Below are 22,034 nucleotides of genomic sequence, written 5' to 3' on the forward strand. Positions count from 1 at the left end.
GGACAATTTCCCTTCCCTCTTTTCCATCATCAGGTTTCTCTCCACTAGATCATTCCTATCAGCATATAAACAACTGTTATTTCTCCCATATTTTAAAAAGGGGATATTTTCTTTTGTCCTCACATCTTCACCCAACTATTCTCTCTGTTCCTCTTCATTGCAAACTACTTCAGAAGAATAGCCTCATATTACTTCTATAACCAATTTTTCTTCTTCTATTCCTTCTTGAACCAGCTCCAATTATATTTTCATCTTCCCCTTCACTCATTATGGAAACTGCTTCTCAAGTTCACCTTCATGTTACTAAATCTGATGGTCAATTTTCAGTCCTCAATTTACTTGACCTATCTGCAAATTTTTCCATTCCTTCTTTCTTGAAATATTTTTTTTTTTCACTTAGCTTGTAAGAAACCAGTATTTCCAAGTTTTTTCCTCTTCACCGGCCATTTTTCCTCATTTCTCTAATCTCTAAAACTTGGAGTACCTCACAGAACTCCTTAGAGTTCTGTCCTTTCCTTTGGTGACCTCATCTAGTCTCCTTCCTTTTAGTACCACCAACTTACTGACAAGTTCCAGATCTAAAATTTCAACCCAGACCTATGCTTTGAACTCCAGACACATATAACCCACTATCTACTTGACATTTCCTTTCCTGAATGCTTTATAGGAATCTCAAAGTTAATGTATTCAAAATCAAACTCCTGATTTTTTTTTTCCTCAAACCTGCTCCTCCCATATTCTTCTATATCTTGGAGAAAAAAGCAACTCCCTCCTCCAACTGTGTTCTGGCATCGTCCTTAATTCCTTGTTTTCACAGCCAATCCATCAGCATATCCTAATGGTCTACCACCTTCGAAACATAATCAGAATTCCAATTCTACCACTACCACTATGTCCTAAACCACTGTATCTCTTACTTGGATAATTCTAATAGCCTCCTAAGTTCCCCTTGTTTTTGTATTTCCCCCTCAACCTATACAGAAGCCAGAGTAATCTTGTTCCAACTTAAGTCCTTCTACTCAAAATCCTCCAAGGGTTGCTATCGCAATCAGAGTAAAAGCCATAGTCCTTATGATGACCTAGAAAACCCTATCATATCTGACCTCCCAGAACCTTTCTGTCCTCTCATCACCTAATTTCTCTTCTACCTTGCACTTACGCAGCTCTAACCACACTGGCCTTCTTTGTGTTTCCTTGACTGTGCGCCAAGTACAAACCCCAATTCAGGACCTTTACATTTCTGCTCCCCTGTCTGCAATATTGCTCCCCCTGATGATACTCACAAGGTTCATTCTCTTATCTCCTTCAGGTTTCTCTTAAATGTCAGACAGTCCCTACCCCAACAATTTAAAACTGCACAAATCCATCCAAATTCTCTCTCCCTCCCCTGCTTTTTCACCCTAACACTGCCACATGGTGTATCGTTTACTTTAACATAGCCCCACCTCAACTCAACTGTAAGCTCCTAATTTTTTTTGCTCACTGTTGTATCTGTAACACTTAGCAGACAGTAACCTGTACTCAGTAATATTTATTGTTATATGTTATCTATGATAACAACTTCAGCTACTACCTATGTAGTTTCATCTATCACCTATGTGCTGATAACCCAGCATATCTCCTATCCCCAAACCCTCCTGACCTGCATATCCATGTATATACAATAGTTTACAGAAGTTTTCCATTTTAGATTTCACACAAGTTCCCAATTTATGTAAGCAAGGTCTCTTCTATCAAAAAAGCTCCTCTTGCCATGTTTAGTGTCATCACCTACTCAAAACAGGACACTGGGAGACTTATCTGGTTCTGCCTTCTCTTTCAATCTCAACTCCCAACACCATATCTTTCTCATTCTATCCTAAATCTTCCTCAAAATCTTGACCTACTGTATCTCCTCCTCTTTCATTTGGGTCCTAGTCACGTTTCATTCTGACTACTCTAATCACTGGACTTGATGTCCCTGTTCAGGTTTTCTTCAATCTACTGTTCACTGTATCACCAAAGTTGAGTTTCTAAACACAAATACAACCATGTCACTCTTTTTAAAAGTCTTCAGTAGTTCCTCAAGAGTTATTTTACTACTTGAAAGAACTGCTATAACTAAAAAATAAAGTACAAACTTCTTAACATGAACCATGGGACCTGTGTGATCTGGTCCATACTTACCATTTCAATCTCATCTCTTGAACTCCAGCCAAACAAGTTGCACATAGCTCCAAGGGTTCAATAAGCTTTCTCATACCCAAACTCCTCTTTTTGAAATGCCTTCCGCCTCTTGCCCAACGGTAAATTCTTACTCATTCCCTCAACATCTCTTCTGTGAAGATTCCCCTAACATCCCTAGACAGATGCCTTCCTGTTCATTCTCATTTCATCTTATGTATATCTTTATGGTAGCATGATACCATGAACTAGAAATTAAGAGTTAAGGATACGGAGTCAGAAAGCATGGGTTCACTATAGATTCTGATACTAACAACTATATGACTCTAAGTAAGACAATCCTTCTAAGGCTTCAACTTCTTCACCTGTAAAACAGGAACAAGTAACAAGGTTGTACTAAATGAAAAAAACTGATATATAATGCTGTGTGTAGTACCTGGCACACAATAAAAGGTGTCTATTACTAACCACATGGCTTTGTTTACAAATGTCTCTTCAACTACAGAACAGGGACACATTTTCTATTTACCTAAGTATTTCTAGCACCTATTTCTAAGATAATTAGCAGAAACTCACATTTATCTAGTGCTCACTATACAAATGACACGCTAAGCACTTCACAAATATCAACTCATTCAATCCTTTCAACAAACCTATTAAGTAACTTGTTTGACCAAAGTCACTCAGCAGAGGGAGGATTTGGATCTATGCAGGCTGTTTCTAATACTTATGCTCTTAACCACTATCTTAACAAATACTCAATAAAACTGTGCTAAATTGTCAAATGAATGAATTCAAATTTAACTAGCCTTTAATATGTGATTTATAATTAGGGGTAAATGCCATAAGACACTAAAACAACCTCCCACTCCCCATCTCTAATTTCACCAGTACCAGAGAGAAATCATTCCAACAACAACAAAGCAGTCACGAGGATACCTTTAAATCCTGGCATGCCAAGACTAACGTCCTGTTACCAGCTGTTTTTGTTTTGTTTTGTTTTTTAAGAGAGAGAGAGAGAGAGACAGAGAGAGAAGGGGGGTGGTTGGGAAAGGGAGAGAGCATCTTAAACAGGCTTCACACTCAGAGCCCAATGTGAGGCTCAATCTCACAACCCTGAGATCAACCTAAGTGAAGTCAAGAGTCAGACACTTAAACAACCAACACCCAGGTGCCTCCACTCTTACTAGCTTTTAAAGCTCTCTAAAATTCAGCCCTATACAAGTTATTCAATATATTTCTTACCACTGTCCAACAAAGATTCAGTTTTACTTAGCAGACTAAATGCAAGCAGTTCTTGCTTTAAATGGTGCCATGTTAACTCAAACTTATGAACTAACCTAAACTGAGACCAAATCTTAGTCACCAGAGAAGCATATAAAGAATGGACATGATTCTAATAGGCACATGTTTCCAATAACACAGTGCTATGCAAAGCAAGGACAATCTGCCCTATGACACCTTTAGGAGCAGCTATTGTTTTCTATATCATCTCCACAATGTGACTTGCATATATTAGGCCCTTAAGTATTTATTGATCTGATGGACCAATAATCACAATGTCTCTTACATTTATAGTAGTCATTTATTCCTCCAGGCTCTACTTAATGTTGTTTACCCTACCTGGTAAGCTCTCATTTTCTCCATTTACCTAAATCCATATCATCCTTTAAGCCTGCTTCTTTTGTCATTATCTCAAATCATACCAACTCTTATTATCTTAGTATACTCTGACCATATGGAACAATCTGTATCATTTAATACAGCAATGACTTACATTCATTAGTACTCTTATGTCACTGCTGTTTATCTTTTATGTACTCTTTCCCTACTTGTATTTAGTACATGTTTTATGATTTTGATGCTTTAATAACATTTTTTTTTAAGTGTAATGCAGGATGTTACTGTGATTAAGGGCACAAGATGTGAAGCCACACAGGACTGAGTTCAAATTCCACTTCTGCCATTATTAGTTATGTAACTTCAGGAAAGTCACTCAACTAAAAGTACTGGTTTCCTCATACGTAAAATGGCAATAACAATCCTTACCTCACAGGATTAGGAGAGTTTCTGAACCTAATTATTTCCATTTCTAAAAACTGTTCCAATTCTTTATGCAAAGAAAAAAATTATTTTAACAGCCCACACAGATTTCAAAAATGCTGTTAACTTTATACAACATACAAAGAAACAATCAAATTCTTCAAAATGAGAATGCATTAAAATTAGTATGGAAATATAACATGCTATTTGATGATATTTTATGTAAAAATCATTGTATATATTTCAAAAAGGCTGTTATGTTCCAGTGAGATGAGCTGAATACAAATGCTTCTTTCTTGTGATAGAAGTTATAAGAAAAACCATTTCTTCCAGGCCCATAAGATTACCGTTGAAAAAAAATTCCGGAACAAAAGCCTATACTACTAATTTCTTATACTCCTATTTTTCCTTTCAGAAGTGGCTTTTTTTTTTCATGTATTCATTGTATAGCTAATGAAAAAATATAGTACTAGGTAAATGATATTCTTACTTCTCCTGAAATTTAAAAAAAAAAAAATCAAAACCAATTAATAGATGGTCCTTTTTTATAAACATTTTAATAATTCACCATAATGCACCATACGAAACTTAATTACTCAATAAAATCACTATGAGCAAATACTGGATTTGCTTTTTTGGGGCACATTTCCTACTAGATGGTAAGCTCAATGAGAATAAAAACTTTATCTTTTTCATAGCCTCAATATCTAGCACAGTTCCTGGAATCAAGTTGGCATGTAATAAATGAAAGGTTGTTGGTTGGAAGAATTCCAAAATTAATTCCTATATCATTTATCTTTTATTGGTGCAGCTGTAAGATCACCTAAGACCCTGTAATTCTCCTGCAACATTTTTGAAACAAATATTGAACGAGCTACTAAACCATATCTAGTCTCTCAAAAATTACTTCATGCAGTATCTTTGTAAATGTTTTTATTTTTCAAAACATCATATAATGTGGGGTGCCTGAGTGGCTCACTTAGTTAAGCATCTGCCTTTGGTTCCGGTCATGATCTCATGGTCCTGGGATAGAGCCCCACACTGGGCTCTCTGTTCAGCAGGGAACCTGCTCTTCCCACTCCCACTGCCCCCAACTCCTCTGTGCATGCATACCCGTTCTCTCTCAAATAAATAAAATCTTAAAACCAAAACCAAAACAATACAAAATATCATATACTCTAACCAGTGGTAACTTTTCTAATTGGCTTCAACCCACCTTCTCTATTCCATGAAGCCAGAGAACCTGGGAGTCAACCCTGGTTCAAACAACACATCAAACCTACCACCAAAATCTGCTGATTCCATCTCTAGAATATATTCTAAACCCATCTATTTCTCTTCTATTTCCACTGCCACATCCCAAGTCTATGTTACAGTCTTCTTCCAGTTGGATCATTAAAAAAGCCTCTAAATTGGGGTTTCTATGCTTCTACTCTTGCCTAATTCAATCCATTCTTCATACAGTGACCAGGAAAAAAAATTTAATGAAAATCTGATCCTGCTGTTTTCCTTGCTAAAAATCATTCAATGGTTTCCTACTACAATTACAATAAAAACCCAAATCCTAACTTATGTCCTCAGCTTCTCTCTCCAGCTTCATCTTGTGTGACACTTTTATTCATTGTACTCAAGTTATACTGGTCTTCTTAGTTTCTCAAATTTACGAAGTTCTTATATGCCTCAAAATATTTACAGCAGCAATCCCCTTATTGATGTCTGGAATATTCTTCTCTGTAGCACTTTGACATGCTGACCTTCTACTCATCTTTTAAGTCTCTGTGTAAATTACTACTTCCTTAAAAGAGGAATCCTAACCTCCAGCAACCTAGATCAGGAAGCCCCTGTAATCTCTTGCTGCGTTCTTTTTTTCCTATTACCTACCAGTTTGTAATTAAAGATTTATTTTTATAATTGATTCTCTGTCTTGCTCATGAAACTGAAAGCTTCGTGAAAGGTAGAGTCTATGTGTTCTGTTCACCCTATAGCTCTCATATCATGCCAGGCACATGAATATTAAATGAAAGAAACTCATGGAAAAATACCACCATCAGAAGAATTTTAGTTCACTGCCAATGAAAATAAGCACAAATCAGAATTCAAATATCTAGCTGTTTATTTCCTTGGTGCCAGGTATACCTATGGACAATAACAAGTTTAATAAAATTCGGGAAGAAACACACAGTTAGCTAGATTACTGTTGATACAAATTTATATTGTCTCCACTGAACTTCAGCAAGACTCAGCATCCCTTTTAACTCTTCCTAGTCAATCTTTCTCTTCACACCGCTATTATTCCAATTCCTGCCAACTAGACATCTAGACTAGAGGAAAAGCAATCCAGACAGAGGGAGCAGTAAGTACAAAGCCTCCAACTTAGGGGGTGGTGGTACTTGATGTGTCTGAGAAAGAAGAGGTCTGTGGCTGGAGTCAAGTGAACAAGGGCCAGAACAAGGGGAGTAGCCAAAGAAAAAGGCAGCCATGAGATGCTACTGAGTCTTAAAGAGAAGAATAAACACTTTGGTTGTTAAAAATTCTAAACAAGTGCTTGCTTCAGTAGCACATATACTAAAAATTCTAAACAAGACTGAAAAACATTAAAGGTTTTCTGTGCAGAGGAGTGGTAGGATCCAACTTAAGTTTGACCATATTTATGCTGGCCCCTATATAAAGAATACGGACTAGAGTTTGGGGTGAGAGATAAAAGTAGAAGCAAGGAGATTAGTCTAGGGATACTAATCAAGAGATAATGGTGGCTTAGACTAAGGTAGTAAAGGTGGAAGTGGTAAGAAGTAGTCATATTCTGGATATACTTTGAAGGTGGAACCATTGGGATTTGCTGATGGATTAAATAAATAGGGAGTAGGAAACAGAGAGAGAAAATCAAGAATAACACCTCTTTGGATCTGAGCAAGTAAAAGGACAAAACCACCATTTATTCTCACTCTCCACTAACAGAAACCAAGGATTCTTAGAGAAATGGCTAAATCTACAGCTAGGACAGTAAGAGCTTAGAACCATATCACTGTGGTAAAAGTAAGGATGATGATACATACAAATACTAAATCATTATGTTGTATATTTGAATAACAGAATGTTATATGTCAATTATACCTCAATTCTGAAAATGAAGAAAGAATAAATTTTTTTTTTTAAGGAGGAACTGGTTTCTTTTTTTTTTTTTTTTAATTTTTATTTATTTATGATAGTCACACAGAGAGAGAGGCAGAGACACAGGCAGAGGGAGAAGCAGGCTCCATGCACCGGGAGCCTGACGTGGGATTCGATCCCGGGTCTCCAGGATCGCGCCCCGGGCCAAAGGCAGGCGCCAAACCGCTGCGCCACCCAGGGATCCCGAATAAATTTTTTTTTAAAGATTTAATCATAAGACAGAGAGAGAGAGAGAGAGAGAGAGAGAGGCAGAGACATAGGCAGAGGGAGGAGCAGGCTCCATGCAGGGAGCCTGATGTGGTACTTGATCCCAGGACTCTAGGATCACGCCCTGAACCAAACAAAGTCAGACGCTCAACCACTGAGCCACCACGTGTCCCAGAATTGAATAAATTGTACAAAGTTTTAAAAAAGACAGAGACGGAGCAGCCCGGGTGGCTCAGCGGTTTAGCGCCGCCTTCAGCCCAGGGCCTGATCCTGGAGTCCCAGGATCGAGTCCCACATCGGGCTCCCTGCATGGAGCCTGCTTCTCCCTCTGCCTGTGTCTGTTCTCCTCTCTCTCTCTCTCTCTCTCTCTCTCTCTCTCTCTTTCTGTGTGTGTGTGTGTGTGTGTGTGTGTCTCATGAATAAATAAAATCTTTAAAAAATAAATAAAATAAAATAAAATAAAATAAATAAATAAAATAAATAAATATAAAATAAAATAAAATAAAATAAAATAAGACAGAGACATGTCAGAAGGACACAGCAGATGGTTTGAAGAGGCCTCCCTGCCCAAATCTGGAACAAGGTAAGTACCAAAATAAATATCAATAGCAACAAACTATAATTTATAAAATAAGAATCTTCAAGTCTAAATGAATAAATAAATGGAAGAAAAAAAGCTCTTCCTTACAGAATGCCAATTAATAAACTTCATAAAAGAAATGATGGAATTAGAAAATCACCTGTTCAGCAACCAACAAAGTAATAGTTTCAGGCAAGAATCACCACTGGATGCTAAATCCAGTGGGTAAAAGTCTGATGAGAAATTGGATATTTAGGGATCCCTGGGTGGCGCAGCGGTTTGGCGCCTGTCTTTGGCCCAGGGCGCGATCCTGGAGACCCGGGATCGAATCCCACATCGGGCTCCCGGTGCATGGAGCCTGCTTCTCCCTCTGCCTGTGTCTCTGCCTCTCTCTCTCTCTGTGACTATCATAAATAAAAATTAAAAAAAAAAAAAAAAAAGAAATTGGATATTTACGTGGTTTCAAAGTGTATTGCCATAAGATACTTACAGAAGAAAAATAATTTTACAGAGAAATTCCACCTTAATCAAGTGATCAGAGTTAACATCACTTGCGATCAGACACATAAATACTACATACCTCCTGATAGTATTTCTGCCAAAAGTGAATCACCTGAATAAAATTGTGATAAAGTGAACAAGCACTTTATTATTACTTTTATCAAGTATCATACTATGATCATGTGTAAGAACATCCTTGTTTTTAGGAAATACACACACAAATAAGTAGGAGTAAAAGGACATTATGCCTGCAACTTAGAAAAAAAAAAATTCTTCAAAAAAGGAACAACTCCTTTGAATTCCCATGAACTCCATGTTAAGTTTCTCCTTTGAATTCCCATGAACTCCATGTTAAGTTTCTACTATGGTATGTATAATACTTTGTTTTTCTTATTGATAGGAAAAGAAATGTGCCTTCAGAGGTAAACATTACCCAAAGTAGAAGTCAGTAATGACAAACCACAAACTGAACCAAGATCTAGCTGCTAAAAGCCAGTACCTTGTTAAATCATAAGATGGTAGAATGCTCAGCAAATGTTTGCTATTTATATTGTGCTTATTTTTCAAAAATATTCACATAATTATATACATAAACAATCTATTCACAAATAGGTTTCTTAAACCAAAGAGTTTCACCTATACAACGGAAACTCCCAGCACCAGCCTTATAAGTTCTTCCTTTCAAGATAAGAGACAGAACTCAACTTGGGTAACACACTGAGTTGGTAGCAAGAAAGAAACGATACAGGATAAATGAACATAATCTAGAAGCATCTTTATTGATCTAGCCCTTGCCCTTTTCCAATCTCATCTCTTGTCATTATCTATACCTAATGTTCTCTATCCTATGTGAAAATTTATTCCCACAATTAAGTGTGTTTTCCTCCATTTTTAAGTCTTTGCATTACTGTTTCTTCTGATTATACGGGACCCCATTCCATGTCATCCTGATAAACTCCTACATATTCTTTAAGACCAGCTCAAATAGTATTTTCCCTCAATGAATCCTCCTCTGACCTCCCCAGGCATAGGTAGATGCTTGCTCCCTATTCTCCTGAAATACCATGTACACTATAATTAAACTTTTCACATGAAAAAATTTTTTTATTTACAACTCTCTCCTAGACTATACATGAGAAAAGGAATCTTGTCATTCACTTTGGCATCTTTAGCATCTGAAGCATAAGTAGGTTCTTTGTCTATACATTTATATCTTGCTACATGTCCCAAAGGATTAAGGCAGAAGTATTTAATAAATATTTCTTGCAGTAATGAATATGGCTGTTTTACCACTTGAAAAAAGCTTGGTTTTTGTTTTTTGTTTGGTCAAATCCCAACTCTTCTTCATACATAAGATAGAAAATAAATAAACCAAACTCCCTGAATACTGGTAGTCAAGGGGCACCTGGGTGGCTCAGTTGGTTGAGTCTGAGCCTTTGGCTCAGGGGACAGAGTCCTACATCCCAACATTGGGGCTACTTGCTCAGCAGGGAGTCCGCTTCTCCCTTTCCCTCTGCCCCTGTCCCTGCTCATGCTCACATGCTCTCTCCTCTCTCAAATAAATAAATAAAATCTTAAAAGAAAGATTGGTAGCCAAAAGAAACCTGTTTATCTGTAAAACCAAAGCAGTCATAATGGGTTTAAAAGTAATATCTTAACAAGCAGAACTATGTATATGCACAAACCATATCTATTTGCAGATCAGAGTGATAAATGAATTGCTGTTACTGCTTTACTCCAGTACATTAATCCTTTGTTTTTCATCCATGAACAAATTATTTGTCCAATCTGAATATTCAACGTTACCTGCAGTGCTTGTTCTTGGATATCACGAAATAATTCCATATCTTTCTCAGTCATGATTTCCTGGCTCCCAAAAAGCCGTTCCTCACTTTCTTGTTTGCCATCCCAGCCATCCTGATTGTCTGCACATAAAGAAAGGGCTCAGATGTTATTAATATTATCCTTCGTTTAATATATGAACTCGAAAAAAATTCAAAAGCTTTTATTTCAATTTGAAGACCTTAATATTATTTTTAGTAGAAAAGAGGATAGCAATAAACTGACACCTAGAAAGAAGACTGAGTAAATAATATGTACATATTGTATTCGCTTTATTATGAAAACCTGAACTGTCCTAAAACATAAAATTATTACACAACTAAATTTCAACTTCATTAAGACATTGTATTTTAGTATGATATTACAAAAGTTTGATGAGCACCAGGTCACGTACAGAAGTGTTGAAACACTACACTGTACACCCAAAACTAATATTATACAATATTATACTGTGTATGTTAAATAACTGGAAATTAAATAAAAACTTAAAAAATAATTATATACAAAAGCAGAGCAGAAAAAAGATCTAAGGAATATGAAACTTTGAAATGATATGAATATAAAATTTTTAGTATGAAGTTAATATATAAACATTCAAATATTGTTTTCAATTCTTTGGTGCTTTGAATGAAGTTTATGTTACATCAGGACAGGATTTTCATCACATGGGACCAAAACACAGAAAATTTATTCCTTTTGATGATCCTGTGATCTTCATAAGGCCAGTACATTCTACCTCAGCATGAAGATAACCTCCAAAATAACTACCATACTCCCCTCACATTCTGGGTACCTTTTTAAAGCAAAACTCCACAAATCTGAGGATCACAGATGATCATCCTCTGGGTAAGTATGAGAAATATAATAATCATTCAGTAAATGATGCATCTTCCTCACATGGGCAAGGAAATTCATGAAAGGACTACTGAGGGATTATGTAGATGGTTATCCTCTGCACTTGAAGATGACTCTGCTGGTGACTGATTTCCTATTTGTGTAAGTATGACTGATAAGACCAATTTGTGACAGTTCTTTTCAAATTAAATAGACATAGAGGCTGCTATTCACTTAGTATAAGAAGAATAAGGACAAGGACTCACTGGTGAACTATTCCCAAACTGAAAAACATGTATCTGAAGATATTATGTGACTTTAATGCCCCCTAGTGCATGACACAGATGGATGCAGGAACAGATTTATAGTAAGCACTGAATAGCATTCTATCAGATGGTGCAGACTGTTCCTTAAATTCTACAATTCATAAAGAAACTTACAAAAGTCAATTACAGCAAAAACTCACACCAATGTAAAAAAGTCAATATTTCATCTAATAATTTGTTTCTAAAACTTTCCAGGAGATTCTTGTAATTATCCATCCCCAGTGAAGTAGTTAATTCAGAAAAGCCTGTCACTAGGATCTGCTTTAGATTCTTTCCTCCTAAGTCCAACCTAAATGGATTGCATATTTTCTCAGATAAATATACTCAGACTGGAGCTAGAGTGTACATGGCTGATAAAGACACAAAAAGTACTTGAACACTTAAAGAGTAATTAGTTGATTGCCACACTGGTGAAAAGCCAACCAATACAGCATAAAAAGGGGAACCTGGCAATGATGAAATTTCCTCTCCTGTGCTAGACCCATCAACCATTTATATAAGCAGGAAAGAAGACGTAGTGAATACAATCACCAATGGGACATTCAGTGGAAGGAAATCAAAATTAAGAAATTCTTTTGCAGTCTATAAGACACTACATTTTTGGCCCTTGTGATCCAAAAAGAGTCCATTCTCATTCTCCTATTTTCCTCAGGACTTTTCTACTTCCTTCTCAGGGTTAGGTCTGTAAACTTAAGGCACTAAATAGCAATGAGACTAGTTTAAACTTTAATTACCAAGACAGCTAATCAAAATTTCCTTCTCTGACTTGAATTACCTGGTACACTACTAAGTTTTCTCTACAGAATTTTTCTACTTTGAAAGTTAGGGAACTTAGCCTGACACACAAGTATGAAACGAATTAAAGAAGGAATGTTACAACTAATACCACAGAAATACAAAAATCACAGGAGACTACTATGAACAATTTATACCCCCCAAAAATTGGGCTGTCTAGAAGAAATGCATAAATTCCTAGAAACATACAACCTACCAAGATTGAATCATGATGAAATAGGAAATACGAACAGACCAATTTCTATAAGGAGACTGAATCAATAATCAAAAACTTCCTGACAAACAAAAAGCTTCACTGGTGAATTCCATGGAACATTCAAAAACACTTAATACCAATCCTTCTCAAACTCTTACAAAAATAGAAGATGGAACTCTTCCAAGCTCATTCTATGAGGCTAGCATTACCTAAGCCAAAGATACCACAAGAAAAGAAAGTTACAGGTCAATATCCCCAATGAACACAGATACAAAAATCCTCAAAAAAATATTAGCAAATCAATTTCAACAATACAATTAATGGGTCATATACCCTGATAATGTAGGATTTATTCCAGAGATTCAAGGATGGTTCAATATCCAAAAAGTCAGTCAATATACCATAATAACAAAACAAAGGATAAAAATCAGATAACCATCTCAGGAGATGCAGACAAAAATTTGACAAAATTCAACATCTAGGATAAAAACGCTCAACAAAGCAGGTATAGAGAGAACATACCTCAACATAATAAAGGTCATATATGACAAGTCTACAGCTAACATCATACTCAATAGTGAAAAGCTAAGAGCTTTTCCTCTAAGATCAGTAACAAGACAAGGATACCTACCCTTACTACTTTTATTCAACATAGGATTGAAAGTTCTAGCTTAGAGCAATTAGGCAAGGAAAAAAATAAAAGGTATCCAAGTTGGAAAAGAACAAGGAAAACTGTCACTATTTGCAGATGACATAATATATAGAGAAAACCCTAAAGATGCTATCAAAAAACTGTTAGAATTAATAAATGAATTCATTAAAGTTGAAGGATACAAAATCAGTACAAAAATCTGAATTGGGGATCCCTGGGTGGCGCAGCGGTTTGGCGCCTGCCTTTGGCCCAGGGCGCGATCCTGGAGACCCGGGATCGAATCCCACATCGGGCTCCCGGTGCATGGAGCCTGCTTCTCCCTCCGCCTGTGTCTCTGCCTCTCTCTCTCTCTCTGTGACTATCATTAAAAAAAAAAAAAAAAAAATCTGAATTGTTTTTATAGACTAATAATGAACTACCAGAAAACGTAATTAAGAAAACAATCCCATTTACCATTGTACCAAAAAGAATAAAATACCTGGGAATAAATTTAACCAAGCAGGTGAAACACCTGTACATTGAAGACATACCACTGTATATGTATATATATATATGTGTGTATGTGTCCAGACATACATATATGGCATTAATGAAAGAAATTAAAGAAGACACAAATAAATGGACAGATACTCCATGCTTGTGGATTGAAAGAATATTGTCAAATGTCCACAGTTCCTAAAGCTATCTATAGTTTCAATGCAATCCCCATTAAAACTCTAATGACATTTTTCACAAAAATGGAAAAAAAAAATCCTAAAAAATTTATATGCAACCACAAAAGACCCCAAATAGCCAAAGCAATCTTGAGAAAAAGGACAAGCATTAAAGGTGATTCCAAACTATACTATAAAGCTACAGTAATAAAAACAGTATGGTATTGGCATGAAAACAGAGTTCAATGCAACAGAATGGAGCACCTATAGATAAACTCAGGTATATATGGTCAATTAATTTACAACAAAGGAGCCAAGAATATGGAGAAAAAGAGAGCGTTTTCAATAAAAAGTATTGGAAAAACTGGACAACTCACATGTCAAAGAGTGAAACTACATAACTCTCTTACACCACACACAAAAAGTAACTCAAAATGGGTTAAAGATTTGAATTTCAGACCTGAAACTGTAAGACTCCTAGAAGAAAACATAGATGGTAATCTCCTTAACATAGTTTTTAACAATCATTTTAAAACGTGATACCAAAAATAAAAGCAACAACAAACAAGTGGGACTACATCAAACTCAAAAGCTTGTGCATAGCAAAGGAAACCATCAACAATCTACTGAATGTAAGAAGATATTTACAAGTCATACATCCAATAAGGGGTCAATCCAAAATATACAAAGAACTCATTAACTCAATAGCAAAAAACAATCCATGGGGCGCTTAGGTGGCTAGGTCGGTTGTGTCTGACTCTTGATTTCTGCTCAGGTCAAGATTTCAGGGTCATGAGATCGAACCCTACATTGGGCTCTGTGCTGGGCATGGAGCCTGCTTAAGATTCTCTCTCTCTCCCTCTGACCCCACCTTCCCTGCTCAACTGTACTCTCTCTCCATCTCTCCAAAACAACAACAACAACAACAACAAAAACCCACAAAAACAATCCACTTAAAGATGGGCAGAAGATCTGAACATTTGCTCAATAAAGACACAAAGATGGGGATCCCTGGGTGGCGCAGCGGTTTGGCGCCTGCCTTTGGCCCAGGGCGTGATCCTGGAGACCCGGGATCGAATCCCATATCAGGCTCCCGGTGCATGGAGCCTGCTTCTCCCTCCGCCTGTGTCTCTGCCTCTCTCTCTCTCTCTGTGACTATCATAAATAAAAAAAAAAAAAAAAAAAAAAAAGACACAAAGATGGGCAACAAGTACATGAAAATATGCTCTACATCATTAATTAACAGTAAATATGTGAATCAAAAACACACAGAGATATTACCTCACACCTGTCAGAATGGCTATTGTCAAAAAGACTAGAAATTACAAATGTTGGTAAGAATATGGAGAAAAGGGGACCACTGTGCATTGTTGGTGGGAGTGTATACTGGTACAGCCGCTATGGAGAACAGTATGGAGGCTCCTCAAAAAATTAAACAGAACTGCTATACAATCCAGCAATTCAATTCCATTTCTGTGTATGAATCCAAAGAAAACAAAAATATTCACTCGAAAAAATATACACCCTATGTTCAATGCAGCATTATCTACAACAGTCAAGATATGTAAACAACCTAATGCAACCATAGACTAAAAGAACTGTGGTGTATGTGTATAATATTATTCAGCAAAAAAAATTTTTTTTAAGATTTTATTTATTCATGAGAGACATAGAGAGAGAGAGACAAAGACAGAGACATGTAAACAACCTAATGCAACCATAGACTAAAAAAACTGTGGTGTATGTGTATATATTATTCAGAAAAAAAAATTTTTTTTTAAGATTTTATTTATTTATTCATGAGAGACAGAGAGAGAGAGAGAGACAAAGACAGAGACAGAGTGAGAAGCAGGCTCCATGCAGGGAACCCAATGTGGGACTTGATCCCGGGACCACAGGATCACGCCCTGAGCTGAAGCCAGATGCTCAACTGCTGAGCCACCCAGGTATCCCTCAGCCAAAAAAAAATTTAAAAAGAAATTGTGCCATTTCTGACAATATGGATGGACCTCAAAGTTTTTATACTAAATAAAGTCAAAGGCAAATACCATATATCTTCTTTATACGTGGAATCTAAAAATAGATAAGAAAAGAAAAGAAAAGAAAAGAAAAGAAAAGAAAAGAAAAGAAAAGAAAAGAAAAGAGAAAAGAAAGAAAAGAAAAGAAAAGAAAAGAAAAGAAAAGAAAAGAAAAGAAAAGAAAAGAAAAGAAAAGAAAAGAATAGAAAAGAAATTTCATTCAAATCACACTTCTTGGCAGACGTGACTTAAATGTCTCATTTGTAAAGTCAGTCCTATCAGGCTCAAACTAGGCAGCACTGATTCTGGTACACATGGGGCAAACTAAAAAACAGTAACAAAATAAAAAACAAAAAAATAAAAATTTGCAAATACACACACTTAAATGAAGGCATTCTGGAACTCTTGAGGGTGTTAAGAGGCAAAATAGCTTTGATCTTGCGAAATTCAGAACTTATCTTTGGTACACATATGAAGGATAAGCCGGAAAAGCCTACTCAGTAAAGGCAGAAGAGTGTTGAGTGTTTGCTACGTGCCAGACACTTTTATACACTTTGTCTAATTTAAACTTCATAAGGACCTGATAGAGTTGCCATTATAACGTTCATTTTACAGGTGGGAAGTTTCCACAAGTGCCCTGGGTCACCTGGACAGAAAGTAATAGGACAAAAAGTCCAATCCGGTTTGGCTCCAAATCTTAGACTCACCACCGGACTTAACGTTAAAGAGCTCTTTAGCTCTTTATTTAAAACAAAACACATCACTTCAGAATGAAAAAAAAAAAAGAAAAGAATAGAAAAGAAAAGAAAAGAAAAGAAAAGAAAAGAAAAAAAAAAAAGAAAAGAAAAGAAAAGCTCATAGATACAGAGTGGTTTGCCAGAAGGGGGAGAAGTAGAGGGTAAGAGAAAAGGGTGAATTATGTTCAATAAATGAAAGAAACATTTCAATAAATGTTTCAATAAATCACATTTTAAATAAATAAATGAAAACTAGGAAGCTTAGCCTGATACATAAGTAAATGGTCTGAAGCTGTAGTTCTTTCTCTCTTTTAAAGTATAATCCATGAAATATTACAACTAAATTTGCCAAGATTTGAAGTAGAAAAATCAGTGATCTTACACTTGCATATATTTTGGTCTTTTCTCTATGCTTAGATCAACAGCATTTTATCCACCCATACTCTTCCGATTTCCTTCTGTAACTAAAGTAAGCACCATGATGCTCATCACATGATCCGTTTTGTAATTTATGAAATGTAAAGATATCCTTGATTTAAAGTCATACCTTAAATTTCTATAGAAGATTCTTTGTGGTTCTACCAAAAAAAAAAAAAAAAGGCACCATCTTTTGCCTAAAGTTCCTATTTGCCCATTTTTATAACTTCATATTCAGCGTCTCAATTCCAGCTATAATTATCATCTTACTTTTTTTTTCACCTTACTTTCATCTAATATGTATCTTTAATATGTTCTTTTGTCCATAACCAATGTTTAGTAATCAAATGTAAATCTATTCCAGATAACTACTGTTATTCCAAATAATACACTTTGGGAATACATTTGCTTCTTAAGCGAACTTTTACCTGTGGGCCAATCTGAAGTGCTCGATTTTCTGTTGCCCTTTTTCCTGATTCTATATTGCTCAGAATAGTCTACCACTTCCCCTCGAGGTTTCCGCCCATCGGGGGAAGGGGTGAAGAATTTGGTAAGGCCATCAATGAGCCCTTTGGTTTTTTTGTTAAACTTCAAGGGGACACTGCTATCTCTGCAGAAGTCCAAGCCATCTATTCTTTCTAAATATCCTTCTTCTGATGATGATGCTGATTGGCTGGAAAGAGTGATTTTACGTTTCCGACCCCGTCCAGGACCAGTTCGAACTTTGCTGAAGGGACCTTTTGATCTTTAAAAAAAAAAAAAAAAAAAAAAAAAAAAAAAAATCAAACAGGGAAAAGGGTAACTATTAAAAAATAAATCTTTATAAGGTTTCTATTTAATATAGAACATGTCATTAGTAAATAACCTATGGTTTTATTTAAAAACTATATTAAGAATATTCCATAAGCCATAAATATTATAGAAATGAGAAATAATATTGTTATTAGAAATAATATTTCTGGAAAGTCGTATTTTATAGCAAAAAGAATCGTAGGTCGGGAATCAGAAGGTATTTTTAACTCAGAATTCTGCCATTCTGCCATTCTATAAAGCTATATATTTTAGAGAAATTACATTCCGTCTATACAACAGTGTCTTCATCTATAAAATGAGAGTTGGACCAGAGGACAATAAAGTCCTATGATCTCTGCACCAACACAGAGTTACCCTTTTTCCTCTAAACACAAGGATGGGTTACTCTGAAAGTCAAGAATTAAAAGATCATCTTACAGGAAAATTAGAGCTTAAGATTTAAAATATGAACTACAATACTGATGCTGTGTATTTCAAGCTGCTAATACCCATTCCTTTCAGTTATTGTCTTCAAGACAATCTTAAAGTATAAAAAAGGTGGGTAAATTTTTAAGAATAGAGGTTTACTGGCTTAAACATATCTTACATATCATCAAAATCAAAAGGGAATTACTACAGACACTTAACAAACAAAAGAATTAGATACTGAATCTTGCCCCACATCCTCCACACATAGCTCAGTTTCCTAGTCCCCAAGAGACAATTATATCCCTGATTTCTGCTAATAGATGAAAAATACATTATATTATTTTGTATCAGGATACAAAAATGGGACTTGGGTATGACATCAATAGCAAAAGTTTTCCAGTAGTTTATACATCTAATATAAATAAACTACTGAGACCACATCAGGAGAGGAATCTGCGAAATACTATAATAACGTTTTTCTTTCTTGTTTACATAAGAGGAACAATATTAGGCAGTGGTTAAGAGTCCAAAACAGGTGCCAAACTACTTGTGGGTTTTAATCCCAGTTCAACACTTACTATAAACTGTGCAAGTTAATCTTTCTGTGTTGTAGTTTCCTCCTTTGAAAAATAAGAGTAACAACAATACTACTTCATTTGGTTTTTGGGAAAATTAAATGATTAATACACTGTAAAACACTTAGAACTTTATTCTAACTTGGCACTTTATTAAGAGCTCAATAAACACAGCCATTATTATTACATAAAAGTGCCAATTTTAACAACTGGAATTTTTTTCATAAAGCAAACAAGTATATCCTACACTAGAGAGAAAACCCTATCCTTTTCTCCCCTCACCTTGCCACAAGTACAACTTACACCGTGTTTTGTTTCTTTAACCTGTTTTTCGGACGTCCTATTGGGTTAGCATAGCGCCGTTTTATCTGTGCTGCCTTCTTCTGTAGAAGTTTTCGTCCTTTTTTCCTAGGTCGACATATTTGACATATCCACATGCCTATAAAAAGACAAAATTCTACATTAGGCACAACAGACATAGATACATGGAAAAAGTTCAGATACTCTAGGAATTCTTAACCTCTTGTAGGTCAAAGTCTCCCATTTAAAAATCTGATGAAAGCCCCTTAGAAAAATAAACATGAAAACACATACACACAAAATTCTACAAACAACTGGAAAAGACGCACAAATATCCTGAAACCCACATATGGTTGAAGTCCTCTGATCCTTGGTTAAAAACCCCTGCTCTACCCCTGGCACCCAGATAGAGGTTTCTAATTACCATTCTACAGGAAAAGAAGCCAGATTTCCATAGAATAATAACTGATTCCAGGACTGAAGCAAGGAAAATACTTGTAACCTGGAGCATCTTATAGTGCTCAAAAGATGCGAAAGGCATGTCAAAAGGACCTAGAAGCTAACTTGAAAGAGTTCCCAATCCCCAAATCAGGGTCATTCTGAGCAAAAAAATAATCACATCAGTGGATTACAACTCACTAAATAAAATAAACATACATGAGTCCATTACTAATATAAATAATTGAACAAATAAATGTGAAAAGGGATAGCTCTTCCTTACAGAATTCCAATTAATAAATGTAGAAGTGATGATGGAAGCAAAAAAACCGTCACTATGTAAACACCAAAGTAAAATTGGTGCAAGCAAGAATCACTGATGGATACTAAAGTTAGTACAAAGAGGAAAAAGTAACTTTAAGGTCAGGTTTCTACTGTAATCAAGTGATCACAGTTAACATTACCAGTAACAAGACATATTAGCATTATACAACTGCATTTACAATGCACTAAAGAAGGGTACAATTTCACTTCTGTGGTATTCTTGCCACTTTATAATCTTAATTTCATCATGATAAAGAAAAAGACAAAACCAAATCCGAGGACTTTTTACAAAATAGCTGACCAGTTTCTTCAAAACTGTCAAGTTCAGGAAAGACAGTCTAAGGAATTAACACAGACTGGAAGAGACTAGGGAAATATGATAAATGCAACATGAATCCAGCACTGGATTCTGGACCACAAATTCAAATAAGATCTACAGATTAGTTAACTGTATCATATCAGTGTTAATTTCCTGATTTCAGTAATTGTACAATGGTTTTACTTTTTTTAAGATTTTATTTATTTGACAGAGAGAAGGCATGCACAAGCAGGGGGAGCAGCAGGTAGAGAGAGAGGGAGAAGCAGATTCCCTGCTGAGCAGGGAGCCTGACACAGGGCTCAATCCCAAAACCTTGGGATCATGACCTGAGCCGAAGGCGGACACTTAACCAACTGAGCCACCCAGGCACCCTGTACAATGATTTTATAAGATGTTAACATTAGAAGAAAACAGGTAATGGGTGCAATAAGAAGTCTCTATACTATTTTTGCCACTTTCCTGTAAATCCACATTTAACTCAAAATTATTTCTGTTTTAAGCTGCAACAAAACTTCTTTTGTAGGCACTAAATACCCAGGAATGAAGTCCTAAGAAAATCTTTCTCTTGAATGATTCTCAAAAAGCCTTTTGTAAACTCCTGAGACTTCAAATGGAAGAGGTAGGAAAGGGGTATTTATTCTTCTAATACATACAAATCGAAGACTTTTCAAAAGGTAACAACCAACAGAATGACATAAGACAGACTCAAATAAGATTCTAAGTGGAATACTTTGACTATACCTAAGGCTGAGTCCCTTTCCATCCATAGGAAAAGTTTTTCCAAGAAGAAATTACCAAATATCCTCTACGTATTTTACTTAGAAAATCTATTAAGTCACAAAATCAGAATTAAAAATGGAATTTGTGATAAGACAAAGCAGGAGAGGCTAACTGGATTTTTTTTTTAAAGTAACAATAAGAAAAAAAAATAAAATAAAATAAAATAAAATAAAATAAAATAAAAATTTTAAAAAAAATAAAGTAACAATAAGCATATAAGATGGAAGTTCAACCGGTGGTTATATTCCAACCAAATACCTTTCAAAGAAAAGGAATCAAAAGAATAGAATACCATGAAGCTGGAGTCTTACGAGTTAGGGCAAAAAAAGATTTGTTTGGAAATTATTTTACTAAAACATTTTTTTTAGTTTTGAATAAACTAATAGCTCTAGGCCTTTCAAAAGTGATGAACAGTGAAATAATTAATACTGATATAATCAACATGACCTAATACAATTGCATTTCTTCCTTTACAGAAAAGAGATATTTTAAAATATTACATAAGGTGAGTATTTTATCCTCTAGCTATAGGACTGGCAAATATTCATTCATAAAGGAACTACTTCATTGTACATGGATACTTAAATTGAAAATAGAGGAAAACAATAAGTCCATATACATAAGAATATTAGGCTTCCTAACCCCCACCTTTAAAGTGACAGCTCTCTTCCTACTTACACAGAAAGATGAAAATCATTCTTTCATTTTAACAAAGTAGATAAAAAGTGCTTTCACTAATATGCCCTTTATATTGCCAGTCTGATTTCAGAAAGTATTTTTCACCTTTTGGCATCCGGGTGAGTGGTGGGTCACAACACTCCATGTGAAAACCTCGGTCACAGGAATCACAAAAGAGCATGTTATCCTAAAAAAAGAAAGGACAGTTCTGCTTAACCTTATGAAACAAAAACATGTCAGGATCACAACTTCATAAAACCTAGGAAG

At 35.6% G+C, this 22,034-nt stretch overlaps 1 protein-coding gene across 3 annotated transcripts in view; it reads right to left on the reverse strand.

Annotated features, from left to right (window-relative positions):
• The window catches only part of KAT6A (lysine acetyltransferase 6A), a 117,263-nt gene that overhangs the window by 29,711 nt on the left and 65,518 nt on the right, over nt 1-22,034 (reverse strand). For 2 of the 3 annotated variants that reach the window (XM_041751692.1, XM_041751689.1), the window contains exons 5-8: nt 21,873-21,954; nt 19,232-19,367; nt 17,561-17,877; nt 10,469-10,587 (exon numbers count right to left, since the gene is read on the reverse strand). In XM_041751692.1, the coding sequence (XP_041607626.1) occupies nt 10,469-10,587; nt 17,561-17,877; nt 19,232-19,367; nt 21,873-21,954 (654 nt within the window). The remainder of the gene's footprint in view (nt 1-10,468; nt 10,588-17,560; nt 17,878-19,231; nt 19,368-21,872; nt 21,955-22,034) is intronic. The other variant, XM_041751691.1, reaches the window with a different exon arrangement.

This window comes from Vulpes lagopus, chromosome 4 (assembly GCF_018345385.1).
Source record: "Vulpes lagopus strain Blue_001 chromosome 4, ASM1834538v1, whole genome shotgun sequence".
Lineage (NCBI taxonomy): Eukaryota > Metazoa > Chordata > Mammalia > Carnivora > Canidae > Vulpes > Vulpes lagopus.